Below are 21234 nucleotides of genomic sequence, written 5' to 3' on the forward strand. Positions count from 1 at the left end.
TGCTGCTTCCATAGTTTGACTATTGTAAATAATGCAGCAATAAACATCGGGGTGCATATATCCTGTTGAATTAGTGTTTTTATATTTTGGGGTACATACCCAGTAGTGCAGTTACTGGATCATAGGGTGGCTGTATTTTTAACTTTTTGAGGAACCTCCATGCTGTTCCCACAGTGGCTGCATCAGTTTGCATTCCCACCAACAGTGCAGGAGTGTTCCTTTCTTTCCATAGCTTCGTCAACACTTGTTTCCTGTGTCTTTGATTTTAGCCATTCTACAGGTGTGTGGTAATATATCTCATTGTAGTTTTGATCTGCATTTCCCTAATGATGAGTGATGTTGAGGATCTTGTCATGTGATGTCTCTTGGCCATCTGGATGTCTTCTTTGGAGAAATGTCTGTTCATGGGGCACCTGGTGGCTCAGTCGGTTAAGCGTCAAACTTCTGCTTGGGTCATGATCTCAGGATCCTGGGATTAAGCCCCACATCGGGCTTCCTGCTGAGTGGGGAGTCTGTTTGTCTCTCTCTCTCTCTCTCCTTTTGCCCCTCCCCCCAGTCATGCTCACTCACTCTCTCAAATCAATAAATAAAATCTTAAAAAAAGAAATGTCTGTTTATGTTTTCTGTCCTTTTTTTTAATTGAATTTTTTGGTTTTTGTTGTTGTGTATGTTTTTTCTATCTTTTAGATATTCTTTATCAGATATGTCCTTTGAAAATAGCTTCTCCCAGTCCATAGGTTACCTTTTAGTTTTGTTGATCGTTTGCTTTGCTGTGCAGAAACTTTTTATTATGATGTAGTCCAATAGTTTGCTTTTGCTTTTGTTTCCCTGCTTCAGGAGACATATCTAGGAAAATGTTGTGATGGCTGAGGTCAGAGAGATCACTGCCTGCACTCTCTTTAAGGATTTTTATGGTTTTAGGTCTCACATTTAGGTCTTTCATCCATCTTGAGTTTATTTTTGTGTATGATCTGTCCATTGATATAAGTGGGTGTTAAATTCCCCTACTATTATTGTATTACTATAGATTAGTTCATGTTTGTTATTAACTGTTTTATGTATTTGGGTGCTCTCATCTTGGGTGCATAAATTTTTTAAATCTTTATATTCTCTTGTTAGATTGTCCCCTTATATGGTATCCTTCTTTGTCTCTTGTTACAGTCTTCTTGTTGTTGTTGTTTTTTAAAGATTTTATTTATTTGAGGGGCTCCTGGGTGGCTCGGTCGATTAAGCATCTGCCCTCAGGTCATGATCCCAGGGTCCTGGGATCAGGCTCCCTACTCAGCGGGGTGCCTGCTTCTCCCTCTCCCTGCTTGTTCTCTCTCTCTCTCTCTCTCTCAAATAAAGATTTTGTTTATTTGAGAGAGCAAGAAAGCATGAATCAGGGCAAGGGTCAGGAGGAACAGGAGAAGCAGGCTCCCCGCTGAGCAGGGAGCCCAGTGCGGGACTCAAGCCCAGGACCCTGAGACCATGACCTGAGCCGAAGGCAGATGCCCAAACAACTGAGCTACCCAGGCATCCCTACAGTCTTCGTTTAATTTTTTTTTTTTTAAGATTTTTACTTATTTATTTGACAGAGAGAGAGACAGCGAGAGAGGGAACACAAGCAGGGGGAGGGGAGAGGGAGAAGCAGGCTTCCTGCTGAGCAGGGAGCCCAATGCGGGGCTCGATCCCAGGACCCTGGGATCAAGACCTGAGCGGAAGGCAGATGCTTAACCTCTGAGCCACCCAGGCAACCCCAGTCTTCGTTTTAAAGTTTACTTTGTCCATTATCAGTATTGCTACCCTGGCTTTTCTCTTGACAACTATTTGCGTTATAGATGTTTCTCCATCCCCTCACTTTCAATCTGCAAGTGTCTTTAGATCTGAAATGAGACTCCTTGTAGGCAGCATATAGATGGGTCTTGTTTTTCTATCTACTGTCACCCTGTGTATTTTAATTAGAGCATTTAGTCCATTTACATTCAATGTAATTATTAATAGCTACGTATTTTTTGCTGTTTTGTTACTTGTTTTGTGGTTGTTTCTATAGTTTTTATGTGATCCTTTCTTCCCTTGCTCCATTTCCTGGTTTGTTGGCTTTCTTTCATAATATATTTGGATCCCTTTCTCTTTATTCTTTGCATATCTATTACTGGTTTTGATTTGTGGTTACCATTAGGTTTGTATATAATATCTTCTGCATATAGCTGTCTATATTAAGTTTAAACCCATTTTTTAATCCTCTCCCTCCTCCCCATGTTTTAGGCATGTGGTATCGTATTTTACATCCTTTCCTTTTATGAATCCCTTGACTGAATTTTACCAAAATACTTATTTTTACTACTTTCATGTTTTTTTACTTTTCATACTCCTTTATGGCCTTTCCTTTCCACTCAGAGTCCCCTTTCATATTTCTTGTAGGGCTGGTTTAATGGTCATGAATTTCTTTAGTTTTTGCTTGTCTGGGAAACTTATCTCTCCTTCTATTCTGAATGATAGCCTTGCGGGATAGAGTATTCTTGGCTACAGATTTTTCCCTTTCAGCAGTTGGAATAGCATGCCACCCCTTCTGTCCTGCGAGGTTTCTGCTGAGAAATCTGTCAATAGCTTTATGGGGTTTCCCTCATATGTAACTGTTTTCTTTTCTCTTGCTGCTTTGAAAAAAAATTTTTTAATCCCTACTTCCTGCCATCTTATGTGTCTTGGTATGGACCTTTTTGGAGGAGGCGGGGGATGGTCTCTGTGCCTCCTGGATCTGGATATCTGTTTCCTTCCCCAAATTGGGGAAGTTTTCAGCTATTATTTCTTCAAATAAATTTTCTGCCCCCTTATCTCTCTCTTCTGAGATCTCTGTCATGCAGATGTTATTACCTTTGATGGAATCACTGGTTCCCTAACCCTGTTCTGAATTTGCTTAATTTTCTTTCCTCTCCTTTGCTTAGCTTGGTTACTTTCCATTGCTCTTTCAGGTCATTAATTCATTCTCTGCTTCATCTGGCCTGCTATTTATTCCATCAAGTGTATTTTTAATTTCATTAATTGTGTATGTCATCTCTGATTGGTTCCTTTTTAATGCTGTGTGAAGGATCTCACTGATGTCCTCCATTCTTTTCTCAAGTCCAGTGAGTATCTTTATGATCGTTACCTTATATTCCCTGTCAGGCATATTACATATATCTGTTTTGCTTTGGCCTCTTGCTGTGGTTCGGTCCTGTTCTTGCATTTGGCACATATTTCTGTGTCTCCTCATTTTGTCTTATTTTCTGTGTCTGTTTCTGTTAGGAAAGTCAGCTACTTCTCTTGCTCTTAATGATAATAGCCTAATGAAGAAGAGGTCCTGTAGTGCAGTGTTGCCTGTTCCTCAGGGCCTGGCACTTCAGGGAGGGTCTCCTACGTGTGTGCTCTGCTGTTGAGTCTTGACCTCTTTTTCCTTCATTCCAGTGTATAGAGGCTCTCTTTGCCTATTCTGGGCAGTGTTTGGTCCCCAGCAGGGGTGGGGAGTGTTTTAACAAGGTGCACAACAGTGTGCTTATGAAATGAGATCTGCTCCACAAATGAGACCAGAGGTCCCACAAAACACACAAGTTGGGAGATGTGATGTTGGCAGGGTTTGTGCCAGTCTTCTGGAGGGCGGAGCGGTGGGGGGGGGGGGCCGCTACAGCACTGGGCCCAAGGGGAGTGTGACTAAGAAGGGTGGAACCATGGGGCAGTGTTTAGTGCAAGGAAGTTAGGTAGGAGTGGTGGCTATGCGCTTATGCTGGGGGACAGGGGGAGGGAAATGGCACCTGCCAGGTCCTTAATTCCTGGAAGGGTCTCTCTGAATGATCCCTGTTTCTCCGGGCCACATTCGGAGATGGGCAAATCACTCCCTCTGGCCTACCCTCAGCGTTTTTCAAATTGCTAGTTCTATGCTGTATCCACACTGCTGTTTAAGGGCTGGGACACTGCTTCCTATTGCAGTCAGGGCTCTACCAGAGCCAAGCTCACCAGTTTTTTAAATTCCAGGCTTTAAGTCCTGCTCGTTTTAAGAACTCAAGAAATTTAGCCCCTCTCACTTTCAAAGTCAAATATTACAGAGATCCGTCCTCCCTGTTCAGGGCTCCCTGGTGTGAAAGTGTGTTTTCCACCTTTCTCCATGCCACGGCCTCCCTCCCCACTGTGGGCAGTCATGGTCTGTTTCACTCCCAGGCTGTGACTTTGCCCTTCCTACCTTCTTCGATGGGACCTCTTCCCTACCTTTAGTTGTGAAGTTTGTTCTGCCAGTCTTCGAGTCGTTTCCTGGTTTATTTACACTCATATGAGTGTTATCTAGTTGTAACTGTGGGACATGGCAAGCTTAGGGTCCTCCTACTCTGCCATCTTCCCGGCAGACCTTTTTCTTGAATTACAGTACTGATTGATAACTTACCTTTGTAGCATGACCATCTGTAACCTAGAACAACAATAACAACAGCTAATGTTTATTAAGCTTTTGTTTGTTCCAAACATTGTGCTATTCGTTTTAAATATGTGGTCTTACCTTTATTAAAGTTTTACAGGTGAGGGAATTTGGGCTCAGACCCAGGCTACCTGAATTGAAAGCCTCTACCTAATCCATACCTTTTTTTTTTTTTTTAATATTTTTAGTTTTAAACAATTTCTACACCGAGCTTGGAGCTTGAACTAAATCCAAGAGCAAGAGCCGCATGCTCCACCAACTGAGCTAGCCAAGCACCCCATCCATACCCTCTTTCCTGTCAGTTTATCTTTTGCCATGTTTGCAAAACATTTTTTTCTGTCTTCCCCTCATGGAATGCTTTTTCTCTTAAGTGAATTACCCTAAGTTTGTTCTTACTGAGTTTAATAAGTATTTACATGACCTTGTCTCTAACTTAACTTCTTACTAGTTCCAGTGAATCTTTTAACTTAAATGCAGTTTGTTCACCACCAATATATTGTCTGTCAGAAGGAAAGGTTTGTAGTAAACCTCCAAAGTCCTTCCAATTAGTTTTCCCAGTAAGTTGGCATTTTTTAAATCTGTAATACCTGCTAACCCTCACTTAGGGAGCTTTGTCAAAATATACATGTTCTTTTTCCCTTCCCTCTCAGAGTTTATTATGATCTCAAGTTCACCCTCTTTCTATACCCCCCTGACAATTATATGTAAGTAGATTTAAGATGTTAACTAACTAGGGACACCTGAGTGGCTCAGTCGGTTAAGCATCTGCCTTCGGCTCAGGTCATGGTCCTGGGGTCCTGGGATTGAGACCCACATCGGTCTCCCTGCTCGGAGGGAAGCCTGCTTCTCCCTCTCCCTCTGCTACTCCCCCTCCTTGTGTGCTCTCTCTCTCTTAAATAAATAAATAAAATCTTAAAAAAAAATCTTTTAAAAAAAGATGTTAACTAAACTTCTGAAGGGGGAGAAAATAGGTAGAGGCAATTCACATTTATAGAGTGCATATTATGTACAGGTACTGTGCTGGACACTCTGTATGTTATTCTTACTCTTCTAAACAACACCATGAAGTAGGTATTATAATCCTCATTTATTTTGATTTTTTGAAGTTTGCATTTTTTGGAAAAAGATGAGCTCATATATTTTTTTTCACTTATATTTGTGTAGCTTCATACCTGTGTGTGTGTGTGTGTGTATACTTCACACTTTAATAGTTATATGGCTGTGGGTGTTGGTCTGTTCCCCCTTACTAGACATTTGAGTTGTGTTCAAATTCTTGAACATCTTGATATGGATTTATTATACATTATGTTAATTACCAACGCCTAATAGGTTATAGTATTTGTTGACTAAATAATTTCAAAATGGCTAAGATGGATAGTTGAAATACTCTAATAGTTTGAAATATATTTTCATATTACTTTCTGAAAAGATTGAACAAAGTTACAGTGTCACTAGTAATGTATTTATGTATCTCCCCATATTGAATATGGATTTTCAGATAATTCCTTCACTATTTAAAAAGCGCCCAAATTTTCTATAACTTGATTTGGAAAACATCAGTTATTATTATAGATTTGATTGAATTTTTACTGTGATTTTCACTAATTATTGAACTTGGAACATTTATGGTAAGAATTTCTTACAGTTTATTTAGTAAAAAAAAATTGTTTATTGAATTTTCTGGCTGTTTGGATTCTAAGAATTCATTGCCCTGTTTCGTCCTTAATTCAAGGTAGTCTGGCTTCTACCATTTCACTAAGATGTTTCCTACTAAAATAACCAGTGATCTCTTAAATGGCCAATCCAGTGGGAGCATTCAAGACTTTATCTTTCCTCATGTCTATTGTATTCATTATTGTTGATCATTTTCCCCTTAAACTTTTTTTTAAATTTCAGTTAACACACCTCTCCTATGTTTCTCCTAATTCTCTTCAGGGTGAAGTTCCTCTTTCTACCCCTCTGCTTGGTGACCTGCCATGGACCATCTTTGTTCCTCTTTTCCACTCTTCACATTCTTTCTAGTTAGTGTTTTTTTTGTTCATGGCTTCAGTTAACTCCAAATGGCTCTCACATCTATATTTTCAACTCAGAGTTCTCTTTGTGCTTCAGATGCACAGATACAGCCTTTTGACAGATATCTCTAGGCACTGCATTTTCAACAAATACAAAATAAGTTTATCTTCCCTTCTCAACCTGTTTCTCCTGTATTCTCAGTAAATGTTTTTCAGTAGCTCAAACCAAAATCCTAAGTGTTATTTTTTATTTCTTGTATTCTTTTGCCCTTTAACTACATATCAACCTTGTTACCTCCTCTTTCGGGCAGACTTAGTAATAATTGTGGTAGCCTCCTCCCGGTCTTCATACCTTCACTTTGACCTTTTTAATAACATTTTACTCTATCAAACCAATGTGATGTCTAAAATGTTGTCTCAGTTTCACCCTTCTTGCAGCCCTTTAGGGTGATTGCCCAGGACCTAGGGAACCAAGTTGGTGTACTGGATGTTACATCATAATGACTTAGAGAACTTCTGAGCTCCAGAATCAGCATTATTTTAAAGGCTGGGTGGGTTATTCCATTTCAGCCAGATTTTAGGCCAGATTATAAGTTCTAAATAGTTCTGCATTTCATACAAGTTTGCACCCAACCTCTCCTCTTCTCTGGTTTCACCTCTAGCCATTCTTTCCCTCATAATTTAGTCTTTAGACATGCCATTCTTAAAGAATTTGTTATTATTTATTTTTCATTTTAAGTAGGCTCCACGCCCAACATGGAGCTTGAACTCACAACCCTGAAATAAAGAGTCACATGCTTTACTGACTGAACCAGCGAGTCGCCCCCTTTTTTAAAGATTTTTTTTTTAAGTAGGCTCTAGACATGCCATTCTTAAACTCACTATACCCTTTCATTTTCTGTGTGCTTTGGACATGGTGAATTCTCTGTCTTAAATCTGCTTTCCACCCTTAATCACTTAAGTGTTTTATTTTTTGTTCCAGTCTCAGTTCAGTCAAGCCTAACTCCTCCACACAATTAGATAAAGTTCTTGCTGCTTCAGGCAGTCATTATTCCTTTTTGGTACCTCTTTGTGCTATGTGGAAGTATTTATCTTGTATTTTAACATTTTGCTTCCCCACTAAATTCCTTGAGTATAGGGATCTTTTAGCACAGTGCTGAGCATAGTGCCTGACACATAGTTTGAATAAACATGTATTGACGTGAACTTCAGATAATTAGATATGTGTAAGTACACTTGTGCAACAAAATATGTCCACTAAAGTACCATTTTTTAAATCATCATAGAAATTTCAAGTAAAACGAAAACCAGAACAGTGCGCTGCACTACTATCTTAACATGAGGGTTTGTTTTGTTAATTATACTGTCTTTCTAACCAATATGACAACCTAGGGAGAAGATAGAAATAAGTCTGAACTTGGAAAATTAATACGCATTTGATTTCTAGGCTGGTGAATCAGAGACTTCTGGAAGTGCAGTCACAAGTTGAAGAATTGCAAAAATCTTTACAGGATCAAGGCTCAAAAGCAGAAGATGTAAGTTTTGATATGGACCAACCAATAGTTTCACAGTGTTAAGAAAAGCTATAAGTTTTGTTTTTTATTTGATTGTCTCTACCAGAATAATGTATATTGGTTATGGAAAAGAAGCAATATTTTCCTTTTACTAACATTCCTTATGAAAAGGACCAGACAGTACTTCATTGTACTGATTGGAATCACTCTGCTGGGAATAGAAGTTTATTTGTAGTTATTAGCTAAGGAATTAATTGAGGCATTGTGGAGTTTTTGTTTTAGGAAATGGGGAAGCTAGGATTTTTTCTTTAAGATTTTATTTATTCACTTAAGTTCCTCTACACCCATTGTGGGGCTCAAACTCATGACCCTGAGATCAAGAGTCGCATGGTCTTCTGACTGAGCCAGCCAGGCTCCCTGAGGCCTTTGTTATAAGTGTGTTCATCTCAGTTTTCAGAGTTCAGGGTTTTTCCAAACTCTGGCCAATAACAACAAAAATGCTGGTAGAAATTTAGCATGTTCAAGTAGAAATTTTTTATGTGTAATTGATATTTTTAAAAATAATGCTATCCTGGGCGCCTGGGTGGCTCAGTCGGTTGAGCGACTGCCTTCGGCTCAGGTCATGATCCCAGGGTCCTGGGATCGAGTCCCACATCGGGCTCCCTGCTCTGCGGGGAGCCTGCTTCTCCCTCTCCCACTCCCCCTGCTTGTGTTCCCTCTCTCGCTGTGTCTCTCTCTGTCAAATAAATAAATAAAATCTTTAAAAAAAATAAAATAAATAAAAAATAAAAAAATAAAAATAATGCTATCCTTAGAAATAACTGTCTCTGAATTTCTGAATCCCTCTTGCTACCCCTACCCTGCCCCACTCAAATATAAGTTCACGGACCTTTTTTTTTTTAATATTCCCTTATACTCTGCATAACTGTCATAGCTTTGCCTGCTTGACTGGCATGCTCACATTAGTATATAGTAAATGTGTTGAGCCAGAACTGGATGGACTTTCATCTTCTCATGCTCACTTTCTAAATTATCACAGTGCTTTTGTAGCACGTAGTAGTCAGTCTCTGATGAAAGTGTAAATAAGTTTTGCAAATCCTTTCCATTTAATAAGCAGTATACAGTGCAACTGCAACTATAGAGTATTCAAAAATAGTGTAAAGGGGGGGAACCTTAATTTTAGTGACCAATCTTTGCTTCAGACAGTTGGTTCTTCTTTTATTATTGTTAGTGTAATTTGCTATAAACTCTGGCCTTTGGGTATAAACCTCTACATAGTTGCTTTCATTGATAGTCTTTTTGGAGAATCGTCAAAACTATAGACATATCATTTCTGTCCAGTCTTATTAATGTAAGAACGTATGAAAACAAAAGGAACCAATGAAAGGGTGTTAAACCAGTTATATTACTTAAAACCTGCAAATATTAGATCTAGAAAGCTCATTATTGACCTCATTTTATGAGTTTCATAAACATAATCTACTATTGGCAGTATGCTCTTTCTAAGATCACTGGTTTTGGTTTATCCTTTAATTAATGTGTGGGTAATTGATTCCTAGTTCCTAAAATTGTCACCAACATCTAAACTACCTTATTCCCTTATTAAAACAGAACTAGTATGGGGCGCCTGGGTGGCTCAGTTGGTTAAGCGACTGCCTTCGGCTCAGGTCATGATCCCGGAGTCCCTGGATCGAGTCCCGCATCGGGCTCCCTGCTCGGCAGGGAGTCTGCTTCTCCCTCTGACCCTTCCCCTCTCATGCTCTCTCTCTCTCTCTCATTCTCACTCTCAAAATAAATAAATAAAATCTTTAAAAAAAAAAAAAAAAAACAAAACTAGTATGAAATGTCATGGTTTACTTTTTAAACATGTTTTTAACCAGAATGCTAAGCCAGAAAGAGGTGAAGCAAAACCAACATTACTGTATTAAAATATTAATAAGGCTAACTAAGACTATCTTAAAGATGAATTTAAGTGATTTCTTCAGTGAAATCACTTGGTCTCTAAAACTTTGAGGAGACTTTTTGTTGCTTTGTTATGGGAGAAAGGGAAGGGCATGTGGTACATAGGGAAAAAGAATGGTAGAACATCAGTATCAGCCTACCTTAGTGTTATAGCGATAGCCACCATATGTACTTGATTCTCTTACTGGTATTAGAACATACAGAAGGAGTTTTTTCTGTAAAAAACAATTTTGCGTAGCCTGATTTAGGTATCACTGTGGTAATCAAATCTAATTAAATATGCTGTGTGCCGTTACTTAGAGAACATACTTCAGAAGCGAGTGCCAGCCCTGAAAGTACTATTTGCATAAGTTAGTTTATTTGACTGCCCAGATGCTAAAGAGAGGTGTTGCTCTAAATTCTTATATATTCCCTTAGAGTTCTTTCATATATATATAGAAAAGATTCAGATAGGAACTTTCCTCATTGTGATATGCCTCAAATCCAGCAAATGTTTGATGTTTTCGTCTTCTCTTTCACAAACCTCTAGTGTTGCATCTCAGGAATACCAGGTAGTACGTAGAACAACTTGCCAAATGGAACTGGTCCTCTCTGAAGAACAGTATAATTTCTGCCCATTTCTGTTACCAAAAGCATAGTCCTTTCATATGACCTGAAGTCAGAGTAGGATGGTTTACACATTTTTATTATTATTTTTATGTCATTTATTTTTAGCATGGAAGCAGAAAAGCATTGTTATATCCAGTCATATGGATAATTTGAGCTAGCCACAGTGTATAAAACTCAAGAGAACAAGACAGGATGAGGAGACCATAGAAGAAAGAAAAATGTACATTTTTGAAAAAAAATGCATAACTTTTACTTCTGTTCATGAATTACTAAATCGTTCCTTCTATTGGCTGCTGTGTTTGCTTCATACTAATATGTCCTCTCTGTCTCTTGGCATGGTTTCTGCTCAAAAGGCTATTGTAAGTATGGCTTCCTATTCATTTCTATATATTGAGCAAATTTTTTATTTATATACATTCTCTTCCATCATAGTTGATGGTATTGAAATTTTTAATTATGGGAATTTTATGCAAATGAGTGTTATTTGCCTTACAGGTTTATGCCCTTTACACTTAAGATATTTAAAGGATATTGAAAACTTAAGAAGTCAAACCAAAAAGACCTCTGCTCTTATTTGTCTCCCCCATCCCACTCCTGCTCTACCTCCTTGTTATAATTAGTACATTTTTATAAATTATTTGGAAGCTTCCTATTGCAGTCTGGCCTCCTCCTGCCACCTACTTTAATAGTAAGTCTTCAGTGGAGAGGTGGTGGAGTATAGGAAGCATGGAAGTAAAGACCATGCATAAACTTTGAAGTCTGGCAGACCTGGGTTTGTTTTTTGTTTTGTTTCAGACCTGGGGTTTAATTTTGGGTCTGCTACTTGAAAGTTACTGAATGTCTCCCCAGTCTCACCTTCTTCAACTATAAGATGAGGCTAATATTGCTCATAGTTGTGAGATTAACATGAGACTGCAGTGCCTAGTGTATTAACCATTCATGAGATGAATATTGTGTATTATCTCAGTTAAAACTAATTTTGCTAGAGCCTAGTCAAAAGGTAAATGCAAAATTACAGTTAAGGTATTTAGAAAGTATTTTCATTTTACCATCTGTACTAAAGAATGAACAAAGCAATAACTGAAAGTTAACAGAATTATTGCTTTCTTTTATATTTGGGGCAAGCACTGATAGGGGGCCTTGTAGTCCATTGATATAGTTTACATATTGAGCAAAGAAGTAAATTTGATAAATTCCAGAGCTGTGTTACAATGGACTTGAATAAACAGTTATAGTAATCATTTTTAAATACGGTGACTGAAAATCAAAGAATTCAGTGTAAAGGTTTTTCCTCCCCTCACTGCTGCTTTTGACTGATTGGACAATTTGTTTTATAAGCCTATATTAATTGGGTTTGGCTGAATTTATCTCAAAATGGAATGTTTCATAGAATTCATTAATAATATGTACCCTACAAGTGTTAAGTTTAATTACAAAACCTAGTGGTCCTTTATAGACTGCCACTATTTTTTTTTTTTTTAGGCCAATTCTAATCTGCTTTTTAGGAGACTGTGTGTGTGTATGTGTTTTGAGAGTGAGAGAGAAAGAGCACACACGTGACCTGGGGGGAGAAGAAGAATGTTAAGCAGGCTCCACGCCCAACGCTAGCCACCATAGGCCTTGATCTCCTGATCCTGAGATCATGACCTGAGCTGAAATCAAGAGTCAGGTGCTTAACTGACTGAGCCATCCAAGCGCCCAGACTCCCCACTGAGCATGGAGCCCAACACAGGGCTCCATCCCGGGACCCTGAGATCATGACCTGAGCCGAAATCAAGAGTCGGATGCTTAAGTGACTGAGCCACCCAGGCAACCCCCCCGCCCAGGAGACTTTTTAAAAAATACCCAGCCAGGGAGCCTGGGTGGCTCAGTTGGTTGGGCGACTGCCTTCGGCTCAGGTCATGATCCTGGAGTCCCGGGATCGAGTCCCACATCGGGCTCCCTGCTTGGCAGGGAGCCTGCTTCTCCCTCTGACCCTCCCCCCTCTCATGTGCTCTCTGTCTCTCTCATTCTCTCTGTCTCAAATAAATAAAATCTTTAAAAAAAAAAAAAAAATACCCAGCCAAAGCTGCATTCTTCAGTAAATTAAATTCTGTGCACACAGCATCCTTCACATTCCCATACAATCACATAAATTATTTGTGTGCATATTCAGAAATCTCTGAGTAATATTTATGGAAATTAATCCTAGTCTCTATCATGATGCAAGGAAAATAATATAGTAGATAAAAAGTATGTTAGGGAAAAATCTATTATTATTAGAATTCTACCTGCCTTTTGGTTCCAGGAATATTAGGTCTATATATAAGTGGCCTTTTTATTAAATTCTTCCTCTTTTTTTTTTAAGATTTTATTTATTTGATACAGAGAGTGAGACCGAGCACAAGCAGGGGAAGCAGCAGCAGAGAGAGAGGGAGAAGCAGGCTCTCCACGGAGCAGGGAGCCCGACACAGGGCTCGATCCTAGTCCTGACCTGAGCCTAAGGCAGACGGTTAACTGACTGAGCCAGCCAGGCGCCCCTATTCAGTTCTTCTTGACTATAAATAGAGACTTCAGATATGCAGTTTCTAGGTATTTTATACTGATTGCTATCATCATTTGCTGCTCTCTCTCTAGTCAAAGAGAAATAGACTTAGGTACATTGTGTGTTTTGAGCTCTTTGACCAGAGAACTTAGAACTCATTCAGAGTCGATTACTACTCTACTTTTTATTTTTAAAAAATAATTTATTAGTTAAAATGTTAAATAAATTTCTTTTATTTTCCATTTCCAGTCAGTTCTTCTAAAAAAGAAGCTTGAAGAACATCTGTAAGTATAAAAGCTGTTGAATATCATTCTCCTATCCTCCAGTGAAACAGAAGTATTTTGTTAGGTGGTTACAGAGTATCTAGGCAATGGCACAGGTGGCCCCTGAAGATAGGGGAAATTATAAGACATATTAATAGCGTCTAAAGGGTCATCTCCACCCAGTGTCCTTAAGTCAAAATAAGTACTGCTTTAGAACTGTTTTCTCATATAAGATTCCAGAGTTTTATATCTTTGTGGTAGTATTTATAACTATAGTTAGGAGTTTGAGACACTCTAGGTCAGGAGGCAGAAACCTTTTTCTGTAAAGGGCCAGACATCAGTAACCTTAGGCTTTGCAAGCCATGGTCTGTGTCACAATCACTTAGCTCTATAGTTTGAAAGCAGCCACAGACTATAAATTAATGTTGTGACTGTTCCAATAAAACTTTATACAACAGGCAGCAGGCTGAATTTGGCCCATGGACTGTAGTTTGCCAGCTCTTGAGTATATAGCCAGCTGAATTTTCCTTTTTAAGTAAAGTTTTATTTTAAAGTACTGTAGAGCTTATCAGTAGCAGATTTTCAAACATTTCCTTGAACTGCAAATATATCTGAAAGTGACTTTTTAATCTAAAAATGAAATAATTTTAAAATATTACATTTGTTTTCTCATGAAGAAATCTTCGCCCATCTTTATCTTTAGCTGAGGTTGACATCATTAGGAATGTTTTTGTGATTTTCTCACACCCAATAATAATTTTAATCCTTCCTATCACTTTCTAGCAACACTCTCCTAACAAACATTGAGTGTAGGTTGGCCATGAATTGCTAGCCTGTTGGGAGTGTCACAGTGTTCCACTATGGTAAACCGGACATCCTCAGTATCACAGAGATAACTTTGACTTGTTCTACTATGATTGGAAAAAAAGTTCTATAGTTTGGCAGTTTGTCTCATGCTGTCCAGTTGTTTTTTTTTAATCTGGGAAAAGTGAGATAATCCTAGCAACTGACACTTGCTGGCAAGTCTAACAAGGGGCAAATTCTTAATGCACTAGTAGAAGAGAAAATATTACCTCCTAGCCATTGTGAGGTTACCTAGAGTCCGAATTCAGTACTGAATTCTGTCCTTTTTTTCTTTCCCATCTCTGTATTGCAAAAAAAAAAGGAATACCTGTTCTTTCATAAAACTGACCATTGTTCTGTGTTCATTTACATAGCAAATATCTTCATCAAAAAGAATTATTAGTGAGGATGAGGCCTGTTAGTCTCTAGTCTCCTGTGGCTGCCACAATTACCACAAACTGGGTGGCTAAAAAAAAAGCAGACATTTATCCTCTACCGGTTCTTGAGACTACAAGCCTAAAATCAAGGAAGTCAGCAGGATGGGTTCCTTCTGGAGGTTCTAAGGGAGAATCTGTTCCATTACCCTCTTCAGGCTGACTGCTAGCAATCCTTGGTGTTCCCTGGCTTATAGACACATCACTCCAATTTCTGTCTCCCCATCTTCACGTGGCATTCTCCTCTGTACGTTTTGTCTTCACATGGCCTTCTTATAGGGATACCAGTCTTTGGACTTAAGGCCCACCCTGATCCAGCACGACCTCATCTTAACTAATTATATCTGCAAAGACACTATTTTCAAATGATGTCACATTCCTAGGTATTGGGGGTTAGGACTTCGCCATCTTTTTTGGGAGATATAATTCGATCCACAAGAGGGTCCATAGACATTTCAAAAGGAGGTCATTCTCATGCAAATTAAAAACTACAAGGAAGACTATTTTACATACACCAAATTGATAAAATTAAAAATCAGGCATACTAAGGATTGCCAAAGATGTTCAGCAGAGGTAATTCTATTGCCAAAGATGTTCAGCAATGTATACTGCACTGAGTATACATCAATTTACTTAACAAACTGAACATCCACATATTCTGTGACCCATCAATTCCACTCCCTACATTAACCCTAGATTCCTAGAAATGCTATTATCCATGTGTCAGGAGACATGTAGAAGAAAGTATGAAAGAATATTGTTTGCAGTCACAGAAAAGTAGAACCAATACAGATACCACCAGTTTGTAAAACAATAGCTAGAATGAGTTATGTTCAAACAGCAGAACACTATACTGCAGTAAAATGTGTAACTTAGGGCTTACACATCAGCATAAGTGAATCTCAAGAGCATGGTGTTAAGTAAAAGATGGAAGTCACAGAACAATACATATAGTATAATATATAAAGTAAAAATTTGGCAAAATTCACCAATATATTGGTTAGGAATACACACAAAGGCTCATCACAAAAGTCATAAGAAAGCTTAAAATTCTGGGTTTTGGGTTCCCTAAGGTTCTGGGATAATTTGTGTTTCATGACCTGTTTACTGGGCTTAAATTTTCTTATTCTTTTAACTACTGTATATACTCATTTTGTATCTAGATATGTCACACACACAAAAAATTTGTTGAAAAAGAGATAGATTTATTAGAGTATTATGCATAGGAAAGACCCGAAATAGACTTAAAGTGCTCTGTTTTCTTCTCAGTTTTTTTTCTTTATTTTCCAGATTATGCAGCCTTTTTTCCTCTCATATTACAAAGTGCCAAACTAAATATAGAGAGAATTACACATATTGTAACTAACAGGAAGAAACTTTCTGTTCATTTTTTGCTTTTGTATTGGAATATAACTTACATAAAGTACACTAATTTTAAGTCCCTAAGTTTGATGAATGTTTTTCTACATACATAAGTATCCCAGATCAACATATAGAATACTTCCAGCAACTCATTAGGATTCTTCATTCTCCCTTCTAATTGATTGATTCCATCCCCAAACTAGCCACTATGCTGCTCTCTTATCACCTTTCATTAGTTTTGACAGATTCTGAACTTCTGTAAAAGGGATCCTACAGTATTACCCTTTTGTATTTGACTTTCTTTGTTCAGTGTTATTCTGTGATATCTATCCATGTGGGTGCATGTGTCATTAATTCTTTTTTATTGGTGGATAATGTTCTTTCTAGTTCTATTTTTAGCACTATTTTGCAATAATATTTTTGCATTGTATAACCTCTGTAAAATTTTAAATTAATTTTTATAATATCCTATTCCTAGAAAAAAATGAAGATCATTAAGTTCTCTGTACCCTCTTGTGCATGTTTATGTAAAAGAGAAAACTATTTCAAAGTCTGAGATTTTTGTCTCTTTTTTTTACCTATTTTAAAAATATATATTAAATTCATGTTGGATTAGGCTTTTTATCCTTTTTTGTTTCATAGCACTTTTGTGCTATGCAAGTGTATCCCAAGAACAAAGAAGTTAAGTGGAAAAAAAAAAAAACAAACAGTTGACAATGTGTTAAATATTTTGTTGCAGAGAAAAGCTGCATGAAGCCAATAATGAATTGCAGAAGAAGAGAGCCATTATTGAAGATCTTGAACCACGATTTAATAACAGCTGTGAGTTTTCCCTAATTAGCGTAGTTGTTTTTAATTGAAGTATAGTTGACATGTTATATTACTAATTGCCACAGTTTTGTGGGGTTTTTTTTAAGATTTTATTTATTGAGAGAGAGAGTACACATGAAGGGATTGAGGCAGAGGAAGAGAGAGTCCCAAGCTGATGCCACACTGGGCTCAGTCTCACAACCCTGAGATCATGACCTGAGCCGAAACCAAGAGTTGGATGCTCAACCAACCGAGCCACCCAGACACCTAGTGATGAGATTATATAAAATTGTTTCTTTCAGAAATAGGTCCTATTACATATTCTAGCAATTAAAGAATTTGTCTGATTTACTGAAGGAGTATATAATCGTCTTTAAAGTATTTCTAATTATAGTTTTGAGTTTTCCTTAACTGTGGATGATAATGAATATTTTATGAAATTAGCTATTTTCATAGTATACTTGCATGTAAGTCAGCCAAACTTTTACTGCTTTTGATATTTATACATGTAGGTAGCCTGATTTTATTAATGCTTTTGTGTGGAGCAGGACACAGACCTTCCCCCCCACACACACCTTTTCTAACTGTGGTGAAATATATATCACATAAAAATGACCATTTTAGGGGCACCTGGGTGGCTCAGTTGGTTGAGCATCTGACTTCAGCTCTGGTCATGATTTTGGGGTCCTGGAATCAGGCCTGCAACAGGCTCCATGCTCAGTGGGGAGCCTGCTTGTCCCTTTCCTCTCCCTCAGGGCTCCCCCCTCCCTGTTCCGTGCTCTCTCTCTTTCTTTCTCTCTATCTCTGTTAAATAAATAAAGTCCTTTTTAAAAATGATCATTTTAACCACTTTTTAAGTATATAGTTCAGGGACAGTACATTCACATTGTTGTACAAGCACTGTCCATTTCCAGAACTTTTTCATCATCCTAAACTGAAACTCTATGCCCATTAAAGAATAGCCCCCCATTCTCCCCTGTCCTCCCAGCCCCTAGGAGCCACTGTTCTACTTTCCTTCCCAGAGAACTGTTCTAAGTAAGTATTCTAAGTAACTCATCTAAGTGGATTCATACATTTGTCCTTTCATGTCTGGCCTACTTCACCTGGTAGAACGCCTTTCATTTTCATTTATATGGTCTCCGTGTTGTCACGTGTATCAGAATTGAGGCTGAATAATATTCGATTATACATATTGACCACATTTTGTTTATGCACTCATCCGTTGATGGATACTTTTTAATTTATGCATTTCCAAACTGAAGTTTTTGCTTATTTGTAAGAAAGCCTTTTTATAAAAACAAAAATTATCAATTTTTAAAATAAAATTATAGGAATAGACCAGTCTCTCAAAGCTCCTACTTATTTTGTCATTTGAAATATTTTTCAGATTGTTACAATCTAAAAAAAATTTTTTTTTCTTTTTTCACTCTCTCACCTGTAGCCTTAAAAATTGAAGAATTACAAGAAGCTTTACGGAAGAAAGAAGAGGAAATGAAGCAAATGGAGGAACGATATAAAAAATACTTAGAGAAAGCCAAAAGTGTAAGTATGAGTTTCCGGGCTTCTCCACTTTCTGATCATGCTTCACTGGTCATCCAGTTTAGTGCGTGTACAGTGAGTTCTCACACCGAGAGCTATTAGGAGAAGAACAAAAGAAATGCCAAGGAAGAAGCAGTGATCAAAATAGGTTACCCCACAGAGTAGTTACTAATTATGAAGACGAAAATGGTCCTTTATGTAGAAAGTAAGTGGCATTCACCTCCTTGGGGTAATAATCAAAATTAGCTACACTGATGGTAGACAACCAACAACATCTTGTGCCTCCTGATAGAGTAGCATTGTCAATAATATTTAACCTGAATCTAAGCAATCTTTTAGATCTCTCAGTGCCCAGGGAAAATGAGATTATTGAAACAAGTTAAATAACACATCATCAAATAAATCCAGAATTGGGGATAAGTCAGTGTTATGAAAAACAAAAATAGGCATTGGAGTATGGGGGAGCACAAGAGGCTCTTCTAATTTAAAAGCACCTAAAGTACCAAATGTAATGCATTAATCTTTGGGTCCTGAATTGGGGGTGGAAGGAGCAGTGATTTATCAAAGACATTTTGGAGACACCTGTGGAAATGTGGATTTGGACTGAATAGTGAGGACCTACAGAATTGTTCATTTTCTTACAAATGATGTTGGTATTGTGATTGTGTAAGAGAATGTCCTTAGTCTAAAAAGATGCATGAGGTACTTAGGGGTTAATGTTGCCAGGTCTGCAGATTACCTTACAGTAGGCTCCCAAAAAGCGTGCGCACACGTGTGTGTGTGTGTGTGTGTGTGTGTGTGTGTGTAGAGAAAATGTGGCAGTGCAGCAGTTGGTGAATTGGGATTAAAGGAAATGGATTTTTATTGTTTCCCTAGGTTTGATCAGTTTTGATAGTGAAAGTATTGAGCCGAAAAGCAGAAAGAGCTTTCCCAGGAGACTGCTAGTTGGCCAGCTAGAATTGCATCACATGCCCATGCCTAAACCAAGCAGAGGAGGTGATGGGGTCACAATGATAGGCTTTTTAACCATCAGGACTCTCTCTCCCAAGTATAGGGCTGCTCAGAGGCAGAGGGTAGCTGAGCCACATCAGAGGAAAGGGAAAGGGAAGACACCTGTCAGTAATGTCTGCTACAGTATTACTTATTAATTTTAAGCCAGAAGTACTACTTATAACTGATTCTTTTACATAGCTATATATAATTGAAAGTTGTAACAATTGAATATTATTTCATACATTCAAATTTTAAAGTACCCTTATAAGATAGCTTTATGATTCTTACAAGGTTTATCCTTGATTTTTTTCTTTTAAATAACTGCTTCCTTAGATGTTATATTCTTTAAGTTTGAAACTTTAAAATTTTTTCTTTGGGGGCACTTGGGTGCCTCAGTCAGTTAAACGTGTCTTTGGTTCAGGTCATGATCTCAGGGCCCTGGGATCGAGCCCCACATCAGGCTCCTCACTCAGCAGGGAGTCTGCTTCTCCCTCTCCCTCTGCTTCCCCCTCTTCCTCTGCTTCCCTACTCATTCTCTCTCTGTATTTCAAATAAATGAATAAAATCTTCAAAAAAATTTTTTTTCTTTGTTCATTTTTGCAGGTTATCCGTACTTTAGACCCTAAGCAGAATCAAGGAGCAGCACCAGAAATACAAGCTCTTAAAAATCAGCTCCAGGAACGGGACCGACTATTCCATTCTTTAGAGGTAGTTTGCTATATTATACTATACTATACTAGACTATACAATGAAATATTTGGTTTTTAATTCTTTATTTTCTAAGAGCCTTGCTGTATACAACTGTGTCCATGAATTTAGATAACTAATTGTATTTTATTGATAATGAATTGTTTTTCATTTTACATGTTTACATGTGCTTCTTTTTTAGAAAGAATATGAGAAAACAAAAAGTCAAAGAGAAATGGAGGAGAAATATATTGTTAGTGCCTGGTACAATATGGTAAGAAAATAATACTTTAAAACACATTGCAAAGTTCAATGAATATGTAATATTTATTATACTACCTGTATTATATAAGTAGTTCTACCAAATGAATCTGAAAGTAATTGCTATCCTAACACACACTAACCAAACCTAATGCTGATCTTAGGACTGAAAAGGAGAAATGAGTACCACCATAAACAGGGTTAGGATGTTTTCAACACATCGTTATTCCTAGAGGATAGAAAGATAAATGAGAGTTTAATTTCTGGCCCTGAGAACCATTTTATTCTGGGAGAAGGGGACTTGAATAATATCGAGCACAGATGCAGTAGTGTTTGTTTTGTGGGACTGTTCCATTGTCTTTGCAGGAGTGGTACTTAAAATGAGGATGTTTTATCTCACCCAGTTTGAAAAATGTTCATGGTGATAAACCCTGAACAATTGGAGGTTTTGAAATTGAATTTTCCAACACACACACACAAAAAATGTTAAAAATATTATAGAGGAAAATAAATGCTTGTCAACATTCTGGGCTTCAGTAAGATTTTCTGGAAGTGAATAGCTGTGAATTTTGAAGAGTGCTGTACTTTTTTCAATATTTTTGTCCTAAACTTGTCTTTTTTTATTCATTGTTTTTTCTTCCCAGTAAGACCCCCTCTGTCTTGTCAAAATGTTAGTTGCCTAAGACAAGAAATTGATCCAGATTTTTTTTTCATCATCTCCACCCACCCCCCCCCACCCACCGCCCCCGACCCTATAGTTATGTTGTGGTTATTTCTGCTTTACTGATACTGTGTCTTAAAGGGTAATGTCCCAGGTTTCCTAATAATGGGATTTGATCTTTGTCAAAAGTTCATATAATTTCATGACATGTCCACATTTATTCTTGCCTTGGTTAAAACAACATATTTCAAATTTTATCACAATTCTAAAAAATAAGGGAAAACTAAGGAAGTTCTCTGAGAACTAGTTCTGACTCCATCTATTCTGTTTCCTCTTTGTC

At 37.7% G+C, this 21234-nt stretch overlaps 1 protein-coding gene across 1 annotated transcript in view; it reads left to right on the top strand.

The window, feature by feature from the left end:
* Positions 1-21234, top strand: part of HOOK3 (hook microtubule tethering protein 3) — a 105134-nt gene that overhangs the window by 80702 nt on the left and 3198 nt on the right. Inside the window, exons 16-21 of the mRNA XM_021681597.1 lie at positions 7880-7967; positions 13291-13325; positions 16683-16765; positions 18195-18295; positions 19889-19993; positions 20175-20246. Coding sequence (XP_021537272.1) covers positions 7880-7967; positions 13291-13325; positions 16683-16765; positions 18195-18295; positions 19889-19993; positions 20175-20246 — 484 coding nt within the window. The remainder of the gene's footprint in view (positions 1-7879; positions 7968-13290; positions 13326-16682; positions 16766-18194; positions 18296-19888; positions 19994-20174; positions 20247-21234) is intronic.

This window comes from Neomonachus schauinslandi, chromosome 2 (genome assembly GCF_002201575.2).
Source record: "Neomonachus schauinslandi chromosome 2, ASM220157v2, whole genome shotgun sequence".
Classification (NCBI taxonomy): domain Eukaryota; kingdom Metazoa; phylum Chordata; class Mammalia; order Carnivora; family Phocidae; genus Neomonachus; species Neomonachus schauinslandi.